Raw genomic sequence first — 20571 nt, 5'->3', positions numbered from 1 at the left:
AAGCTATCTGTAGAGACGGATGCCACATGGGCCCAGATTCTGCGTAATAAGTACCTTCAATCCAAAACCTTATCCCAGGTGACGGTCAGGCCGACTGATTCACCTTTTTGAGGACTGATGAGAGTGAAATCAGTCTTTTTCAACAGGACAAAATTTGTAGTTGGAAATGGTACTACCACGAGATTCTGGGAGGATACATGGTTAGGGGAGACGCCCCTTGCACTCCAATATCCTTCTCTCTATAATAGTGTTCAGCGAAGAGACGCTTACGTTGCAATAGTATTACAGTCCAATCCTCTTAATATTCAATTCAGGAGGACGTTAGCGGGAAACCGTTGGGAAGCTTGGCTCCATCTTGTGAGACGATTGATGGATGTTCACCTATCTCAACAGCCCGATCAATTGCTCTGGGAACTAACTAAGAATGGCGAGTTTTCGGTTAAATCCATGTATTTGGATGTTATCAACTCTACCTCTATTCCTGGTTCGAAACATGTTTGGAAAGTCAAAGTGTCTTTAAAATTTAAAATGTTTATGTGGTTTGTCCATAAACAAGTCATTCTAACTAAGGACAATTTGGCAAAACGCAACTGGACAAGATCTACAAGGTGTAGCTTATGTGATCGTGATGAATCCATCAAACACCTCTTTCTTCACTGCCCATTGGCAAAAAAATTGTGGCGATCGGTCCACATAGCATTTAATATCACTCCTCCGAATACTATCAACATGTTATTTGGGACGTGGCTAGATGGGATAGATTCAGAAACAGCAAGACATATCCGTGTAGGAGTATGTGCTTTATTAATGGTTGTTTGGAACTGCAGAAACGATTTGGTTTTTAACAGAACAACACATATTCATTTCTTGCAGGTTATTTTCCGGGCCACCGCATTGATCCGTATGTGGTCGCTACTTACTCCGACGGAGGCCAGGGAGCGTATGGTTACTAGATATATCCGATGGGAGACGGTAGCACGGGCTATCTTCAACCGATTTGGATGGCGGTCATGTAATAGGATAGGTGTGTAGTTTCCTATCTTATTTTTTGCCTGCCGGTTGCTATCCTGTTCTTTTGTTTATGTTCTATGTGAGTCATTCTCCTTTTTTGAGACCTGAAGACTATTGTTGAACCTTTTGCTTACCAATAATATGGCTGTATGCATCGTTCTGATGCAGAGGCCGGGGAATAACCTCCTTTTCGGAAAAACAGTGAGGCTCACCAAAACCCTTCTATGATATTTGCATAAATAAATAATGGTTCCTGAAAGTTCCATGATTTTTTCAGTTAAGGCAGACAAACTAAAATTTTAAAATCATATTCGACATTGGTTTGTTTCAAAGATGCTGTCAAGTGGAAGGGGGTGAACAAAACTGATCAGGAATCAGATGTCAGGTTCAAAATTCATGGCCCTTTATCTGCTTTGAGCAAATTTGAAATGCATGCATTAAATGACGGAAGAGAGAGGGGCACGCTACAGGTTGATTTTGATAGAACTCAAGGTTGTGGTGCAAAAATGATTGAAGGCCTATATCTGAACCAGAAGTTGAAGATCAGACGGTTGACAATACCTTGGTACATCAGAAAACTTTATGGATAGTTCATACTCCCTTTTTTGCTTTATGAATACCTTGGGTTCTTTCTTTACTTCTTGATAGAAAGAAGGGCCAACTGAGTTATATATAAGATGCCCAGCTTTCTTTCTTTATACTACACAGGTGTTTTTTTTTTGTTATTAAAATCAGGCATATGTTGTCTAATTCATACTATCTTTTACTCCATCCGTTCCCAAATATAAGTCTTTCTAGAGATTCCAACAAGTGACTACATGCCGAGCAAAATGAGTGAATCTACACTCTAAAATATGTCTACATGCATCCGTATGTTATAGTCTATTTGAAATGTCTTAAAAGACTTATATTTAGGAACGGAGGGAGTATATGAGTATAATGAAGCACAGATAACAGTCAATCCATACACAAGAAAATTATTCAGGCTAACTGCCACATCAAAGGGACAAATTACCTCTTCACATCATGTTTACAACTGGTTTCAACAACCCAAGCAAGGGATTTGCATATGAACAAGATACATCAGTATCATATACAGGTGATGACTAATTTGGTCTGTGGCCAATCATGACTAATTTGATCAAACCTACCAATTTGTTGTATTGTAATTGATCAAACATGTTTACAACATACAAAGAGATCTTTTAGTGTCCGGAGTTTACAAGTGTACACTCTGGTAAGAGTCATCGTCACTGTCTCTCCAGAGAACCTGCTCGTCGATCTTGGAAAGGTTTTCATCATCAAGCAATTTCCAAGTCTGTATCGACTCGACTTCCGTCCATGATCTCTGCCCTTTCTTGAGCTGAGTATAAATTACCCGAGCTCTCCTCGGCCAATGAGGCCTTCCATAGGCATGGTAACCAAAGCCACCGCCATAACAGAACCATATGCCGTTAAGGTTGCCACAGAAATCATTAAGATGATCATGACCAAGAAAGACACCTTTCACATCTCCCATGGAGACGAGGGTGTCAAGGACACCAGAGTTAACTAATGAGCAAGCCACTGCTTCCTGATACTCACCCTTAAAATCTGTGTACCACAGCCCTCGGACTTCTGGATTTGGGATGTGGAAGAATGCTAATGCAGGGGCAGGCAAATTTTGCTGTCAAATAAAGGATATTGTCAAGTACCAGTTGTCAAAAAATATATATTACAAAGAGGAGTAGCCTTTTTTTATTTCAAACAATGCTGATAAACAACAGAAGTTGCTAATGAGTATGGTGCAAATCCCGTAATGTGAATGTGACATGGGAGATTAGCTCAAAGACTGGTAAAATATGAACAGAACAATAATCCAGCGGATTGATTACAAATATGTTCTTCAACATATAGCAGAAAAAGGCAAGGGGTAATAGACCAACAGACATGACATATTTATACTAGTTGTTAGGATCTCCATCCGCAATGGTGACACATTCCACACTGAGATGTTAGGTGCCGTGATCAAGCTAGTACCTGGAGTTTTTTTGAAGTAGCACTGAGCCAAGCAAGCTGAGATTCTTTTATCCATCCATAAGTTTTAATTCCATCTACTACTTCACGATCCCCACTATCGAGGAAGTAAAGGTTAAGCAGACTAGTATTGACCAACCCCGATCCAAATGGCCCATGTATGCCAACATGATAATTGCCAAACCCATGTACCAGAAAACCAGGAGGGTTTACTTGAGATACTGAGTAATCCATCAAAGACAAGAACATCATCAGTTCCTCTCGCGTCATTGTGGATTCCTGGTCGTGATTTCCTAATATGGCAGCCCATGGTACCTTGTACTCAATAGCAGGGCTAATTGCTCTGAGTAGTGATTCCGCTGCATCAGTTGCACTGCCCCCAAATATGTTATCCCCTGATTCAAAATTAAAGCAGAAGGATTAAATTTTAAGTTGTTCAGCCTTTTCTATGATTAAGAGAACTGGAAACAAGTAAATAATGTAGTAACTCAAAGTGGTACTCCCTCCGTCCCTAAATAGATGGCATATAAACTGAGTCAAAAAAATCAATGCTTTCTATGTTTGACCGGGCATAAATACAAAAATATGAAGATAAACGATACGAAATCAATATCAATATATCCAACATTACATATATATTCATACCCATAATGTATTTATTCATATGTAGTTGTTGATAGTTTCTTCTATTTATTTGGTCAAACTTAGAAATAGTTGACTTTTTAACTGAATGTATACGCCATCTATTTGGGGACGAAGGGAGTATAATAGAACTTTTCAGAGAGGCGCTGATGGAAGAGAAAAGCAGTGGTTGCAGTTAATAACTACTCCCTCCGTCCCGAATTACTTGTCACGGAAATGGATGTATTTTAGCAGCTACACCAAGAGATCAAAGACTGTTCAGTAGTCCAAACTCTCCTAACTCAACATGACAGAGAAATAACTGCTGGCTTTTGTTCACGCAGGACGATTCGTACTCTATTAATGCTAAGAGGGGAACGTTGCCCATGTTCATGTTGAATGTTGATCTGGTCCAAATTCTAAAAACAACTTCTTACAGTTTGGTGAGTTTGGTCTCTTTGCACCAATCACCCTACTGATGAAATCATGCATAAATGCCATCATCAGAACCAAGAGGAGCGATGCGTGAATCCCTTGTGTACAAGAGCTAACCCGCCCAGATGTAGTTGTAGAAGCAGGATGTAAGCTTAGTACTCTGACATTAGCTCCATCCAGAGTGTTAAACCCCTAAGCATCAGTGACGATGGGTCCACATTGCTTGCAAAGTAAATCCCCACGGGGTTATACAAATGCCATCAGCAGGTCACGAGAGACAATCCATAACATCCGAGCATCGATGAGCTACAAGTAAATAGGCGATAAGAGTGTAACACATAGTGGAAAATTCCAGCCGCCACCTCCGAAATCTGAACGCAAACAGGAAGTATTCATGAAGTCAACTTACAAGATCCATCAAGCTGGTACTACATAGGGCACTAATTTGTCGTTGTATATCGCTGGTAGAAATGTTACAGGTAAACTAGCTACCTAATCGACTGGATCTAATTCCGTTGCAATGCTTCAAATGGCGAATCTGCAAGAGTCTCAACGGCCAGGGCAGACAGCGTGGGGTGGAGTCGCGATCACTGTAGCTAGGTAACCACCTAGCAGCAGCTGCCTGTGAGTAACAGGGGAAGCGAGGGGAGCAAACCAAAGCACGCACCGGTGAAGGCTATGAGGTCGGGCCTCTCCGCTTCGATGAGCCGGCGCAGGAAGCGCGTGGTGTTGCGGTCGGAGCAGCGCGCGCCGCCGACCTCCGGCGCCACGTCCCGGCAGCGCGTGGCGGCGCCGTTGCCGAAGTGCATGTCCGCCACCTGACAACGCCAGCGAGCAAGCAAGCAGGGGTCAGCGGGCAGCGAGGGGAAATCGGGCGAGCGAGCGAAGGTACGGACCTGGAGGATCTTGAAGGCGCCGTCATGGCGGAAGCGGAGGGGCAGGGGAGGGGACCTCTTGACGCGGGGCACGGCGGCGCCGGGGTCCAGCAGGGCGGAGAAGCGGAGGAGGACGAAGGAGAGGAGGCAGGGGACGAGGAGCGAGAGGAGACCGGACCAGCTCATCGGGCATCCCACTGTCAGTGCCGGACACAGCCCCGCACGACTCGCCGAAGACTCGTCGGTCGGTCAAACGGTCAAGCGGTTAGGCAAGAGCTGTAATGAACATTTACAATACCGAATATATGAAAATACAGGTTCATTATGACGAATCTAATGGCACTGATTTTGTATTGTAACTGTTGATAAATTGTCAATAAACTTTGTGATAAGGTTTACAAAGTTTGACCTTTTTTAAGAAAAATGCGCTATAATTCACGAGGAGGGAGCAACTAAGGTCGAAATGATCATCTTCACAAAAATAATATCAAACGATTATTGCACAGCAGTCAAGCACAACAAGCTTACAGATGATGGGAGAATACAGTTGCAGGATTTTCTGATGCTCACAGGCATCACGGGATAGGAAACAATCCATAGCTTCAAGCACTTCCAAGTTCTTAGTAATCTTTAGGATAAAAGAGGGTACTCCTTAGCACAGGGAGAACAATAACAGGAAATCAACTCATACATTCGCGATACATCTCTTGAAAGGGCGCTCGGCACACGAAGCCAGGGCTGCAGTGAAAAGGACATGATATGTGGGCAGAATTTGGCCGTATCTGGCGCCTTCTCCAGTTCTTCAGGATCGGCGCTTGTCGTCGTGCTTCTTGCTCTTCTTCCGGCTGCCTTTGCCGTCAGAATCGGAATCAGACTCGGACTCAGATTCAGATCCAGAGGAGGAGGACGACGTGCTATCCCTACGGTGCCTTCTCTTCTTCTGCGCCGTCTTGCGTCGGCGCTTCTTCTTGTCCTCCGAGTCTGAGGAGCTGTAGCTTGAGCTGCCGCTCTCGGAAGAGTACTCGGAGCCGCTCCCCGATGATTCAGAGTCTGAGTCTGAGTCAGACACCGACGCGCGATGTTTCCTCTTGCTCTTTGACTTGCTCCTTGCCTTCCTTTTCTCAGACTTTTCCTTCTTCAGCTTTTCTCGCATCAGCTTCCTTTCCTCCTCCATCTCCTTCTCCAGATCAGGGTTCACAAACTGAGAGGGCGCCGGCAGCCACGCCTTCTTCAACCTGGGGTCCTTAAGCTGATCCGTCCTTGAGGGCCGCGATATGTAGACCCGTTCATTCTTGCACTCGTATGTCCAGTGCCCAGGCTGGAAGCACTTCTGACATTGGCCCCCAGCAGTTGCAGAAGCTGGTGCAGCATTTGGCCTCACACCCAGCCTCACAGCCTTCTCTGTACTCATCAGATACATCTGCCTCTTGGCTTCCTTCCTCTCCTGCCAGCGACTTGGTCCCTCTTCCTTCTGCCCATAGGCATTGACATTGCGAGCGGCAGCTTCCGCTGCACGTTCAGCTTGAGCCCTGCTCAATCCCTTTGCATTTGATAAGGCCTGTGCCTTTATTCTGTCGGCTGCAGCCTGAGAATCATTTCCAGACATCTTGATACACCCACGAAGAAAAGGTTATACAAGACCAGCAAATCTGAAAATTCTGCAAGGAAAACAAACTCTATCGGTTAGTAGTGAAGTGATGAGGCCATGACTTATCTCAAATTCACACAGGCAATCATGCAGAGACACAAATTCAGGCCTTTCACGCTATTCATTTACTGCATACAACAACAACAACAAAGCCTTTAGTCCCAAACAAATTCATTTACTGCATAACCTAAGGAATTTCGTCACTTGGTAGGACAAGAAAATGCACACACACAGCGCTAACAAGATCTACAAAAAGACTCTGTTATAGAACTGCAACCAGTACTGATTAAAATTAACCAAGTCAACAAATCAAACACCAATAGGGTATGCATATCACAAATAAACCTCTCACATATATGAACTGAACAATCATAGTTCAGATTTATTTTCTTGCAACAAAGTAAATAAATATATATTCTACTAGGGTGCAAATTACATGACATCGGAACCTTCTAGCTAACACATTCAGAGCTACATCCAAGAAGAAACGGTTATACAGGACCAGTGATCTCAATATCCTGGAAGGAAACAAACTATATTGGTTACTACTAGCGTGACGAGGTCATCATCTTTCAGCTAAAGTAGACATAAACATTTGTCTGGCTAGCTAAAATTCACACAGGCAGTCATGAAACAAACACATTCAGACCATTTCGTTTACTGCAACGTTAACCTAAGGAACTTCGTCACTTGGGAGGGCAAGAAAACCACACTCATGGCGCTAACAAAATCTAAATAGAGACTCTGTTATAGAATAGCAACAAGTACTGCTTAAACATTAAACAAATCAACACCATCAGACACCAATATGTATGCATATCACAAAACACAAATAAACTTTGACGCATATGAACTGAGCAATAATAACAGAGATTTTTCTTCTTACAACTAAGTAAGTAAATAGATACTCTACTAGGAAGTGCAAATTACACGATACCAGAACCTTAAAATGTCATGTCAAACTAAAGAAATACAGTGGCAACTCAAAACTACCCATTAGCCAACAAGCTCATGCGTAGTTATATATACCAAAAGCAACACTTCTGCTTCAAAGGCCCTTCCATGCACATAACCTCGAACAGAACAGCCCATCTGCGTCACGACTCTACACAAACATAAGGACACAACCAAACAACAGACATCTATTTGGGTACATGTAAACAATAACCAGGGGCGGATCTGTACGGCGCACACCAGCCCAAGCGAAATTGGCGGAGGTCAGCGGGCTTTAATCCAACTAAGCACCGGATACCGGAGAACCAACCATACCTCGAAGACCAACGGCGGAGTCGCGGACGGAGCAGAGCGGGGGCAGGGTCGCGACTGCGCGGCGAGGTAGGACGGGAACGTCTACGGCGGCGGCGACGCGCGGCAGAGGCGAGGGGCTCGTCCGGGGGGTGGGGGAGGCGTCGGCGGCGAGGCCGCGGCAGCGCTAGGGCACGACGATGGAAGGAGGGGCGATTTTGTTTTGGAGCCGCGGCTCGGGTCGGGTTGGGGATTTTTAGGAGTCGGCGGACGGGGGAGGGAAGAAAGATACGGAGACGGTGAAGGAGAGAAAAGTCTACCGCGATCTGACGGTGGATCTAGGGTGTGTGTATTTTTATTTTTTATTTTTGCGGGGTGTATTTGAAATCGAAAAGAAAAACAAACAAATGTGGCGATATCTTCGAATATCCATTCTGAATCCGGGCTCACCTGCATCCGATTAAGAAAAAACTCAAAAATAACACTACATAAATTTAAAAAATCGAAAAAAATTGTGTGGAAAATGATTGGGTGCGTGAGTTCCGCTCTAAATTTCAGATCATTTGAAGATATGAGTAGGTCTCCGAAAAAAAATGGACCAGAACAGTAGATGAATATTAAGCTGTTTCACGGATCCCAAATTTGCCTTTTTCATCGAGAGCTACTCATATATTCAAATAAGCTTAAATTTGCAGTGGACCTCACGCTCATAAGCATCTTCCATGCCAAAAAAAAGGATTTTTTTAATTTGTCTAATATTTTTTTCTAGATTTACTGTTTGCCGCAGGAACATATGAATTCGGGAGCCGAATAGCCGCACTCCGATATCTTCTCTTACTCTACTGTAAACTAAATTATTTGGACTTCAATATAAATATGACATCAGATTTGTAGGGCTAAAATTCTTACGCGCTCAAATAAGTCGGATCATGATTAAACCCATGACAATTAATCGTTGCACGCCTCTACCATGACAATTTTTTTATTGATTTTTTATGCTATATGGTAATTTTCATTGTAAGAACATGACAAATTTTATACACATGCATGGCAATTTTATCTCTTCGCATGGCAAATCTGTATTTAATTTCTAGCGTCTAGAATGTGAAGTCAGAATTTTAACATTTCTGAATTAGTTTCCAGAGTTTGTAATCTTATTTTCAAAGAACTTTGCAATGCTTTTTTTCAGGAAAAACTTTCGATCTATTCATATTCAATCATGTTAATATAACAACACTAGAAATAATAAACATTATATCCAGATTCGTAAACCACCTAGCGACGACTACAAGCACTGAAGCGAGCCGAAGGCGCGCCGCTGCCATCGGCCCTCCCTCGCCGGAGCCAAACATAACATGTTGTAGTAGACGGTTAAGAAGTCATCATGCTAAGGCCCCATAGGGCCAACGCACCAGAACAACAATCGTCGCCGATAAAGACTGGCGTAGATCGGAAGGATCCAACCTAAAAACACATGAACATAGACGAACGACGACCAGATCCGAGCAAATCCACCAAAGATAGATCCACCAGAGACACGCCTCCACACGCCCACTGATAATGCTAGACGCACCACCAGAATGGGGACTAGGCGCGGAGACCTTTATTCTATCTTCAGAGAGCCGCGACGTCTCTCCTTCCTAAGCAGAACACAAACACTAACAAAACTCGAAGAAAGATCTAAAAATGGAGTCCTCCCACCAGCAAGGACCGGGATCCACTCTGCCCCCATGGCCCTAAGGCCATCGGAGACGAGGCGGACCGGCGATGGCGCCGGCAGGAGGCGGGGAACCCTAGCTTTTTGGGAGGCGGCGTCTACAGCGTGCGTATACTCCCCCTTCACTTTTCCACCCGTGGGTACATAATAAAAAGATGCACAAAAGTGTTGGGGAACGCAGTATTTCAAAAAAATTCCTATGATCACACAAGATCTATCTAGGGATGCATAGCAACGAGAGGGGAGAGTGTGTCTACATACCCTCGTAGACCGAAAGCGGAAGCGTTGAATAACGCGGTTGATGTAGTCGAACCTCTTCGCGATCCAACCGATCAAGTACCGAACGCACGACACCTCCGCGATCTGCACACGTTCAGCTCGATGACGTCCCTCGAACTCTAGATCCAGCTGAGGCCGAGGGAAAGTTTCGTCAGCATGACGGCGTGTTGCGGTGATGATGAAGTTATCGACGCAGGGCTTCGCCGAAGCACTACGACAATATGACCGAGGTGGAAATCTGTGGAGGGGGGCACCGCACACGGCTAAGAAATCAACTTGTGTGTCTATGGGGTGCCCCTCCCCCGTATATAAAGGAGTGGAGGAGGGGGCCGGCCGTCCTCATAGGGCGCGCCCCAAGGGGGGAATCCTACTCCTACTAGGAGTAGGTTCCCCCCTTTCCTAGTCCAACTAGGAGGGGAAGGAAAGGGAAGAGGGGGAAGAAGGAAAGGGAGGCCGGCCCCCTCCCCAATTCGGATTGGGCTTGGGGGGCGCACCCCTCCTCTTGGCCGCCTCCTCCTCTCTTCCACTAAAGCCCATGAAGGCCCATTAAACCCCTAGGGGTTTCGATAACCCCCCGGTACTCCGAAAAATGCCTGAACTTATCTGAAACCTTTCCGGTGTCTAAACATAACCTTCCAATATATCAATCTTTATGTCTCGACCATTTCGAGACTCCTCGTCATGTCTGTGATCACATCCAGGACTCCGAACAACCTTCGGTACATCAAATCACATAACTCATAATACATATCGTCATCGAACGTTAAGCGTGCGGATCCTACGGGTTCGAGAACTATGTAGACATGACCGAGATTCATCTCCGGTCAATAACCAATAGCGGAACCTGGATGCTCATATTGGTTCCTACATATCCTACAAAGATCTTTATCGGTCAAACCGCATAACAATATACGTTGTTCCCTTTGTCATCGGTATATTACTTGCCCGAGATTCGATCGTCGGTATCATCATACCTAGTTCAATCTCGTTACCGGCAAGTCTCTTTACTCGTTCTGTAATGCATCATCCCGCAACTAACTCATTAGTTACATTGCTTGCAAGGCTTATAGTGATGTGCATTACCGAGAGGGCCCAGAGATACCTCTCCGACAATCGGAGTGACAAATCGTAATCTCAATCTATGCCAACTCAACAAACACCATCGAAGACACCTGTAGAGCATCTTTATAATCACCAAGTTATGTTGTGACGTTTGATAGCACACTAAGTGTTCCTCCAGTATTCGGGAGTTGCATAATCTCATAGTCATAGGAACATGTATAAGTTATGTGATACGTCTCCAACGTATCTATAATTTTTTATTGTTCCATGCTATTATATTATCTGTTTTGGATGTTAATGGGCTTATTTATACACTTCTCTATTTGGGACTAACCTACTACCCCAAGGCCCAGTGCAAATTGTTGTTTTTTTTGCCTATTTCAGTGTTTCGCGGAAAAGGAATATCAAACGGAATGAAACCTTCGAGAGAGTTATTTTTGGAACAAACGTGATCCAGGGGACTTGGAGTGGACGTCAAGAAATCAACGAGGAGGCCACGAGGCAGGGAGGCGCGCCTGCCCCCCTGGGCACGCCCCCCACCCTCGTGGGCCCCTCGTATCTCCACCGACCTACTTCTTCCTCCTATATATACCCATATACCCCGAAAACAACCAGGAGCACCACAAAACCCTATTTCCACCGCCGCAACCTTCTGTACCCAAGAGATCCCATCTTGGGGCCTTTTCCGGAGCTCTGCCGGAGGGGGAATCGATCACAGAGGGCTTCTACATCAACACCATAGCCTCTCCGATGATGTGTGAGTAGTTTACCTCAGACCTTCGGGTCCATAGTTATTAGCTAGATGGCTTCTTCTCTCTCTTTGGATCTCAATACAAAGTTCTCCTCGATCTTCTTGAATATCTATTTGATGTAACACTTTTTGCGGTGTGTTTGTCGAGATCCGATGAATTCTGGGTTTATGATCAAGTTTATCTATGAACAATATTTGGTTCTTCTCTGAATTCTTATATGTATGATTGGTTATCTTTGCAAGTCTCTTCAAATTATCAGTTTGGTTTGTCCTACTAGATTGATCTTTCTTGCAATGGGAGAAGTGCTTAGTTTTGGGTTCAATCTTGCGGTGTCCTTTCCCAGTCACAGTAGGGGCAGCAAGGCACATATTGTATTGTTGCCATCGAGGATAAAAAGATGGGATTTATATCATATTGCTTGAGTTTATCCCTCTACATCATGTCATCTTGCCTAATGCGTTACTATGTTCTTATGAACTTAATACTCTAGATGCATGCTGGATAGCGGTCGATGTGTGGAGTAATAGTAGTAGATGCAGAATCGTTTCGGTCTACTTATCACGGACGTGATGCCTATATACATGATCATGCCTAGATATTCTCATAGTTATTCACTATTCTATGAATTGCTCGACAGTAATTCGTTCACCCACCGTAATACTTATGCTATCTTGAGAGAAGCCACTAGTGAAACCTATGGCCCCCGGGTCTATCTTTTATCATATAAGTTTCTAATCTATTTTATTTTGCAATCTTTACTTTCAATCTATATCATAAAAATACCAAAAATATTTATCTTATTATTATTATCTCTATCAGATCTCACTCTCGTAAGTGTCCGTGAAGGGATTGACAACCCCTTTATCACGTTGGTTGCGAGGTTCTTATTTGTTTGTGTAGGTACGAGGGACTTGTGTGTAGTCTCTTACTAGATTGATACATTGGTTATCAAAAACCGAGGGAAATACTTACGCTACTTTGCTGCATCACCCTTTCCTATTCAAGGGAAAACCAACGCAGTGCTCAAGAGGTAGCAGATGCGTGCTAAAAAAGATTGCTTTGTGAAAGCGTGTTCTTCTAGTTTTCATGATAATAAGGATGAAGATCTAAAAGTGATTGATGTGTCCCTTATTAAATCATTGTTTTGCAATATGAATCTTGATAATGATGGGACTGGATATGAGTCAACTTTAGTTAAAAGGCGTCCCAATGATTCGGAGTTTTTAGATCTTAATGCTAAAATTGGTAAAAGTGGGATTGGAGAGGTCAAAACTTTACATAGCCATGAACCCACTATTTTGGATTTCAAGGAATTTAATTATGATAATTTCTCTTTAATAGATTGTATTTCCTTGTTGCAATCCGTGCTAAATTCTCCGCATGCTTATAATCAAAATAAAGCTTTTACTAAACATATCGTTGATGCTTTAATGCAATCTTATGAAGAAAAGCTTGAATTGGAAGTCTCTATCCCTAGAAAACTTTATGATGAGTGGGAACCTACTATTAAAATTAAAATTAAAGATCATGAATGGTATGCTTTACGTGACTTGGGTGCTAGCGTTTCCACGATTCCACAAACTTTGTGTGATGTGTTAGGTTTCCGTGAATTTGATGATTGTTCTTTAAATTTGCACCTCGTGGATTCCACTATTAAGAAACCTATGAGAAGAATTAATGATGTTCTTATTATTGCAAATAGGAATTATGTGCCCATAGATTTCATTGTTCTTGATATTGATTGCAATCCTACATGTCCCATTATTCTTGGTAGACCTTTCCTTAGAACGATTGGTGCAAGTATTGATATCAAAGAAGGAAATATCAGATTCCAATTTCCGTAAAGGAAAGGCATGGAACACTTTCCTAGAAGGAAAATTACATTACCTTATGAATCTATTATGAGAGCCACTTATGGATTGCATACCAAAGATGATAATACATAGATCTATGCTTGCTTTTATGCCTAGCTAGGGGCATTAAACGATATCGCTTGTTGGGAGGCAACCCAATTTTATTTTTGTTTCTTCCTTTTTGGTTATGTTTAATAATAAATAATTCATCTAGACTCTGTTTAGATGTGGTTTTATTCCTTTAATTAGTGTTTGTGCCAAGTAGAACCGTTGGGAAGACTTGGGGAAAGTCTTTGCGATCCTGCTGTAAAAAACAGAAACTTTAGCACTCACGAGATTTGCTGCCATTTTTTACTGGAGAGTGAGATTAAGTTGATTCTTTTTGAAGATTATTAATAGATAAATTCCTCACGTCCAGAAATTTATTTTAGAAATTTTGGGTTTACAGAAGTATTCTAAACCTACAGATTACTACAGACTGTTCTGTTTTTGACAGATTCTGTTTTTCGCGTGTTGTTTACTTATTTTGATGAATCTATGGCTAGTATCGGAGGTTATGAACCATAGAGAAGTTGGAATACAGTAGGTTTAACACCATAATAAATAAATAATGAGTTCATTACCGTACCTTAAGTGGTGGTTTGTTGTCTTATACTAACGAAGCTCATGAGATTTTCTGTTTAAGTTTTGTGTTGTGAAGTTTTCAAGTTTTGGGTAAAGATTTGATGGATTATGGAATAAGGAGTGGCAAGAGCCTAATCTTGGGGATTCCCAAGGCAACCCAAGGTAAAATTCAAGGACAATCAAAAGCCTAAGCTTGGGGATGCCCCGGAAGGCATCCCCTCTTTCGTCTTCTTCTATCGGTAATTTTACTTGAGGCTATATTTTTATTCACCACATGATATGTGTTTTGCTTGGAGCGTCTTGTATGATTTGAGTCTTTAATTTTAGTTTACCACAATCATCCTTGCTGTACACACCTTTTGGGAGAGACACACATGAATTGGAATTTATTAGAATACTCTATGTGCTTCACTTATATCTATTGAGCTAGATAATTTTGCTCTAGTGCTTCACTTATATCTTTTAGAGCACGGTGGTGGTTTTATTTTATAGAAATTATTGATCTCTCATGCTTCACTTATATTATTTTGAGAGTCCTTTAGTTTAGCATGGTAATTTTCTTTGGTTATAAAATTGGTCCTGATATGATAGGCATCCAAAATGGGTATAATAAAAACTATCATAAAAAGTGCATTGAATACTATGAGAAGATGGATGCTTGATAATTGTTTTGAGATATGAGGATGGTGATATTAAAGTTGTGCTAGTTGAGTAGTTGTGAATTTGAGAAATACTTGTGTTGAAGTTTGCAAGTCCCGTAGCATGCACGTATAGTAACTGTCAGTGTCAAAACCGGCGGATCTCGGGTAGGGGGTCCCGAAATATGCGTCAAGGCCGGATGGTAACAGTAGACAAGGGACAAGGTGTTTTTTACCCAGGTTTGGGCCCTCTCGATGGAGGTAATACCCTCCTCCTGCTTGATTAATATTGATGATATGGGTAGTACAAGAGTAGATCTACCACGAGATCAAGGAGGCTAAACCCTAGAAGCTAGCCTATGGTATGATTGTTGTGTATGGAGTTCATTGCCTACGGACTACAACCCTCCGGTTTATATAGACACCGGATAGGGTTAGGGTTACATAGAGTCAGTTACAATGGTAGGAGATCTTGAATATCCGCATCGCCAAGCTTGCCTTCCACGCCAAGGAAAGTCCCATCCGGACACGAGACGAAGTCTTCAATCTTGTATCTTCATAGTCTAGGAGTCCGGCTGAAGGTATAGTCCGGCTACCCGAACACCCCCTAATCCAGGACTCCCTCAGTAGCCCCCGAACCAGGCTTCAATGACGATGAGTCCGGCGCGCAGATTGTTCGGCATTGCAAGGCGGGTTCCTCTCCAAATCTTGTGTACCTATAAGAATAATGTCCGATTTTTGTAATGTAGTGCTCCTCGGCTTCCACGCCCAATAATGGCCGTCTTCCACGTGTTTAAACGAATGCGAAAAGCCGGGGTGTTTTTACATCCACACCCCTAGCCGTATAAACGAGCCGCCTATTTAACGGGATGGGGATTTAGGTCCAAACCACATCTTCTCCTTTCCGCGAGTTATCATCAGAGCGCTTCCAGCAAAGGTCCATTCCAACATGACCAGCCGTCGCAGCTCCTCCCCTCGCCCCTCCGGTCCCAAACCCAGGGACTGGGAGAGTTGCACCATCCCGCATAGCGAGTTAGCGTCACTTCAGGCCAAGGGATTTCTCCCTCAGGCATACATGGTCCCGGTCCGAGCCGGTCTCGCCACCTATAATGGCGGAAAACAAGCGGAGAGCACCCCCAATCCTTCTAAAGGAGAGCGGGTGTGCCTCGTCCCCTATCTAATAAGGGGACTGGGATTTCCAATTCACCCATTTCTCCGCGGGCTTCTGGAGTTCTACGGCCTCCAGCTGCACAACCTCACGCCCGCCTCCGTATTGCATATTGCGGGTTTCGTCGCCCTTTGCGAGCTATTTTTAGGCGTTGAGGCTCATTTCGCGCTGTGGAAGAGGTTATTCTGCCTGGTGCCCCGTTCTAAAGAGGGGTCTATATACCAAGTGGGCGGAGCCGAAAGTATGGCGCATCGACCGGGACCGGATACCTATCCGGAACCCCAAAGAAGGCATCCGAGGACTGGCCTTCGGAATGGTTTTACATAGATGACGTCCCGCTACCGGACCCTATCTGGGTCGGTCTCCCTGAATTCAATAGTGCTCCATTGAAGAAACGCTTGAGCTGGCGTCCGCGGAGCTCTCAGAGAGAAAGTGACAGAGACGTCCTTTACCTGATGGGCCGGATAAGACTGTTGGCTCATTCCGGACTAACCATGATCGGAGTCATGGCCGCATGCATTATGCGGGGGGTGCAGCCGCTTCAATATAGAGGCCACCCCATGTGGGATTTCAACGGGGAGGATGACGCCACACGTTACGGTCGTAAGGGGCCGGACTCAGCCGCCGCCTCAGTAAAAATCTTATCCTCTTTGTATAAGGGAGAAAAGGAGGAATTCCTCCGCGTCAATCCACAGGCCGGATTCAGTATGTACGAACCTCCAAGTTGGGTAAGTGAACAATTGCACTTGCCCGTTTGTTTTATACTCCCATGGTTAGATTGGTAGTCTAACGACTTCAATGCAGGAACTGCGACAGGATGGTAAAGGATATAAACAGCCGCCCTCCACAACCCGAGGACCCAGAACGGTCCCTCAATCCGGACTCCGAAGAGGATCCGGACATATCGGTGGAGCTTATCGACGGGGTGTTCCATCAGCTAAGCAAGGACAATACCTTGGTAGCCATCACGGCTGATTACCCAGGGTTAATCCCGGCCTCCCAGGTGACAGAAACCAGAGTCTCATTCCCTTGAGAGAGATTCCACTCTCACGTATTCCGGTGTTTCTGACGACAACCGTGTTTTGTAGGGGAGATTTCCGAGGCAGGAGGCCGAACCTGCGGCGGCTAGCCAACGAGGGGCCGCAGGGCCCCATGGGGCAAAAGGGAATGTAGTCCGGACTGAGATGCCGGCGCAAAGGTATAGCGCACCCTCTGCTTCCCTGGTGTTATTCTGTCCGGGCATATTAACGTTCGTGCTATCTTCAGAACGAAGAGACCTCGCCGGACTATATCTGGAGAGGTTGCCAATCGCGCCTCCACCAGCCAGGCTCCAACGTCTGGCCAGGAAGCGGAGGCGAGCACAAGGCGCGCACCGGACGCTCCTCCGACAGAGGATGCGGACAGGCTGTCTGCCACAAATTCTGAAGTGGAGAGTGCCATGAACCACAGGCGTCGCCAGACAGTTCTACGCGACGCTTGTTTCTCCCAAGAGGCTTTAGATGCCTTTAATTCGGGAGATGCGTACCTCCGTGCCGCTCAAAATGGTTTAGCCAGGGCCATGGAGCAGTATGTAAAAGACATACGGGTAAGAAAATTTTGGTCAAATATATATATACCCGTAGCCCCCGAGACTTGAAACAGTTAGAGCAACTGATTTAAGGATCATTTAATATTCAGGTTCTTACAGAGAAGAATACTGTACTGTCCCAGGAGCTGGAAAAGTGCAAGGCCCAACTAGAGGCCGCACTAGCCGCAGCAGGGGAGTCCAAAGAGACCCCCTCAGGTAAGATACACTTCGAAAGATTAGTATTGTGCGGTGTGGGTGCAAATCTGACAAATCATGTTGCAGATGGCGCCGGACTCGATCCGGAAAAGCAATAACTCTTACGCCGGCTAAAGGCCGGTGAGAGTACGTTGACAACGGTGAGGCGAGAGAAGAATGATCTTCAGGATGCCAACACCAGGCTGGACGTCGAACTTAAAGATGTTCGTGGCCAGCTGTCAGACTCCACGAAGGAGAATCAACGGCTTCGACGCGGCATATTTAGTAAGTGGTTGAACGAACTTTGAAAAAAAGAGTTCGGCGAGGAAGTCGACTAACAGAGTAATGTCTGTAGGTATGCTCACAGGTCGTCCTGCAGAGGAGATGCCTGGTTCTACGGGTGACCTTCTTCCCGAACTCATGCAACTGCACGAGCGAATTCGGCAGGCGATGCGAGGTGTTGCCCAAGCCTTATGGCCTGCCCACTCCATGCCCGAGGGCCTTGGAGAGCTTGCGGAGAAGCTGAAGGGAGCTCGACGGTGCTTCCGGTTGTGGAAGATATCGGCCTGCCGACAAGGCGCTAGGGAAGCCTGGGCCATGGTGAAGACCCGTTTTACGAAGTCTGACCCAAACCACATGGCCGAGGTCGGACCAGTGGGGCCTGACGGGAAGGAGATCCCTGTGAGCTTAGTATACGGCCAAGTAGAGTTGGCCGCGAAGTATTCCCAGCAGGACTGTAAATTAGACAGCCTGTTAGATGGTATAGAAGAGGAATACAATCAGTCAGAATGACTATGTAATTTTGAATTGACATGTGTAATGCCTTCTAGCCGGATTGTAGATCGTTTGTCATTGCCGACCTTTTCGCTTCAACCTCGGGACCTGATGGTCGAAGTGTGTCCGAATACCATAGCGGTTATATAAGAACCATGGTATGCATGGAGACCAGGCGTAGGGGTCATTAGTGCTTTATCAGACAAGTGCCCAACTAGTTATGTTATATTACATGGTTAGTAAGAAACACCTTCCAGAGAGAATAGTTCCGTTAGGGGTTCCTTTCGCTGGGAGACATGCCCTAAAGTGCATGTCCGGACTGCGTAGAAAGACGCAGAAAAAAGCATCTGGGGGCGCATAGAATGAGTAAAAAGATCATCTTTTATCTCACCGATCGAATATTCCCTTAAGAACGCTAGCTTTCGGCTTCACCCAGTCTGAGGTACACATCCGGCTGACCCGACAGTAACAATCATAGAGGTGCTCCCTTTACCGCCTAGCCGAACAATTGGGAACATAGGGGTAAGCACAGGAGCCAGGCAACCCATCTTGGCCAAAACTTAAGTCATATCGATGCATATAATGGTGAAAAAAGGGGTACATGCGGAAGTTTGACGCATGTGTTGGGCGTGAAGCCCGTATAAATAAGCTTCTGTTAAAGAAACCCCAGGTTTAATGAGCGTGAGTGGCGCGTCACTAGATGAGCCTTTAAGGGCTATAAAAGAAAAGAGGGGAAGGAGAGAAATGTAAGACAGAAAAATGCAAAAATGGACAGAGGAAGGAGACGAACACAGAGTCCGGCGCTAGGCATAGAATCTTCGGAGATGGGTGGCGTTCCACGGGTTCGGCTCGAGTCGGTTATCCGACGCATCTCGCAGGCGGTACGCCCCGCCAGTCAGGACTTGGTCGATTATGAATGGACCTTCCCACTTGGGCTTGAGTTTGTCCTTTTTCTTATCCGGCAGGCGTAGAACTAGTTCGCCAACATTGTAATTTTTGGCCCGTACTTCTCTGCTTTGATATCTTCGGGCCTGCTATTGATAAAATGTGGAACGGGCTTTTGCCACGTCACGCTCCTCCTCCAGGGCGTCCAAGTTGTCCTGCCGATCGAGCTCGGCTTCTCTTTATTCGTACATGCGCACTCTAGGTGAGTCATGAATTATGTCGCAGGGCAGAACTGCCTCTGCGCCGTACACCATAAAAAATGGTGTGTATCCGGTGGTGCGATTTGGCGTGGTCCGCAGCCCCCATAGCACGGAGTCAAGCTCCTCTACCCAGTGCGTGTTAGATTCCTTGAGGGACCGCACCAGTCTGGGTTTAATGCCGCTCATGATAAGACCATTTGCACGTTCGACCTGGCCGTTGGTTTGTGGGTGATAGACGGAAGCATAATCGAGCTTGATGCCCATGTTTTTGCACCAGAGTTTTACCTCGTCGACGGTAAAGTTTGTACCATTATCGGTTATGATGCTGTGGGGGATGCCATAACGGTGTACAACCCCAGATATGAAGTCTATCACAGGTCCGGATTCAGCCGTTTTAACAGGTTTGGCTTCTATCCATTTGGTGAATTTATCCACCATGACCAGTAAGTATTTTTTCCTATCGGCCCCACCTTTAAGGGGTCCGACCATGTCAAGCCCCCAGACCGCAAAAGGCCAGGTGATGGGTATAGTTTGGAGTGTGGTGGGTGGCATATGGCTTTGGTTGGCAAAAAGTTGGCAACCAGCGCATCATTGGACTAGGTCCTGAGCGTCTGCCTGGGCCGTCGGCCAATAAAAGCCTGTACGGAAAGCCTTGCTAACAAGGGACCGAGCAGCGGCATGGTGACCACCGAGTCCGGCATGAATTTCAGCCAGAAGGTTCCGCCCTTCCTCTTCGGAGATGCACCTTTGAAGGACTCCGGTAGTGCTTTTCTTATAAAGCTCTCCCTCATGGACTCTATAGGCTTTAGATCGCCGCACTATGCAGCGGGCCTCGTTTTGGTCCTCCGGGAGTTCCTGCCTAGTAAGGTAGGCTAGGAATGGTTCTGTCCACGGGGCGATGGCCGCCATTATTACGTGGGCTGAAGGTGTAATTTCATTGGCAGAG

At 45.2% G+C, this 20571-nt stretch overlaps 2 protein-coding genes across 2 annotated transcripts; both read right to left on the bottom strand.

Annotated features, from left to right (window-relative positions):
* Nucleotides 1–1962: 1962 nt before the first annotated feature.
* On the bottom strand, nucleotides 1963–5207 carry LOC125525626 (probable inactive purple acid phosphatase 28; the record flags this gene model as incomplete). Its single annotated transcript, XM_048690635.1, has 4 exons — nucleotides 1963–2677; nucleotides 3031–3422; nucleotides 4751–4901; nucleotides 4980–5207. Coding segments are annotated over 4 exons (1218 nt in total), but the record flags the coding sequence as incomplete, so codon positions are not given.
* Nucleotides 5208–5430: 223 nt separating this feature from the next.
* On the bottom strand, nucleotides 5431–8133 carry LOC125525625 (zinc finger CCHC domain-containing protein 10-like). Its single transcript, XM_048690634.1, has 2 exons — nucleotides 7876–8133; nucleotides 5431–6616 (listed from the first exon to the last, which is right to left on the bottom strand). The coding sequence occupies exon 2, from the start codon at nucleotides 6562–6564 to the stop codon at nucleotides 5761–5763; it is 804 nt and encodes a 267-aa protein (XP_048546591.1). The 5' UTR covers nucleotides 6565–6616; nucleotides 7876–8133; the 3' UTR covers nucleotides 5431–5760.
* Nucleotides 8134–20571: the final 12438 nt, after the last annotated feature.

The sequence above is a fragment of the Triticum urartu genome, chromosome 7 (genome assembly GCF_003073215.2).
Source record: "Triticum urartu cultivar G1812 chromosome 7, Tu2.1, whole genome shotgun sequence".
Lineage (NCBI taxonomy): Eukaryota > Viridiplantae > Streptophyta > Magnoliopsida > Poales > Poaceae > Triticum > Triticum urartu.
This window is presented reverse-complemented; position numbering and strand designations above follow the sequence as displayed.

What these genes read in the sequence shown, in the direction of transcription:
- LOC125525625 (XM_048690634.1), bottom strand. Translation starts at nt 6,564, where the DNA reads ATGTCTGGAAATGATTCTCAGGCTGCAGCCGACAGAATAAAGGCACAG.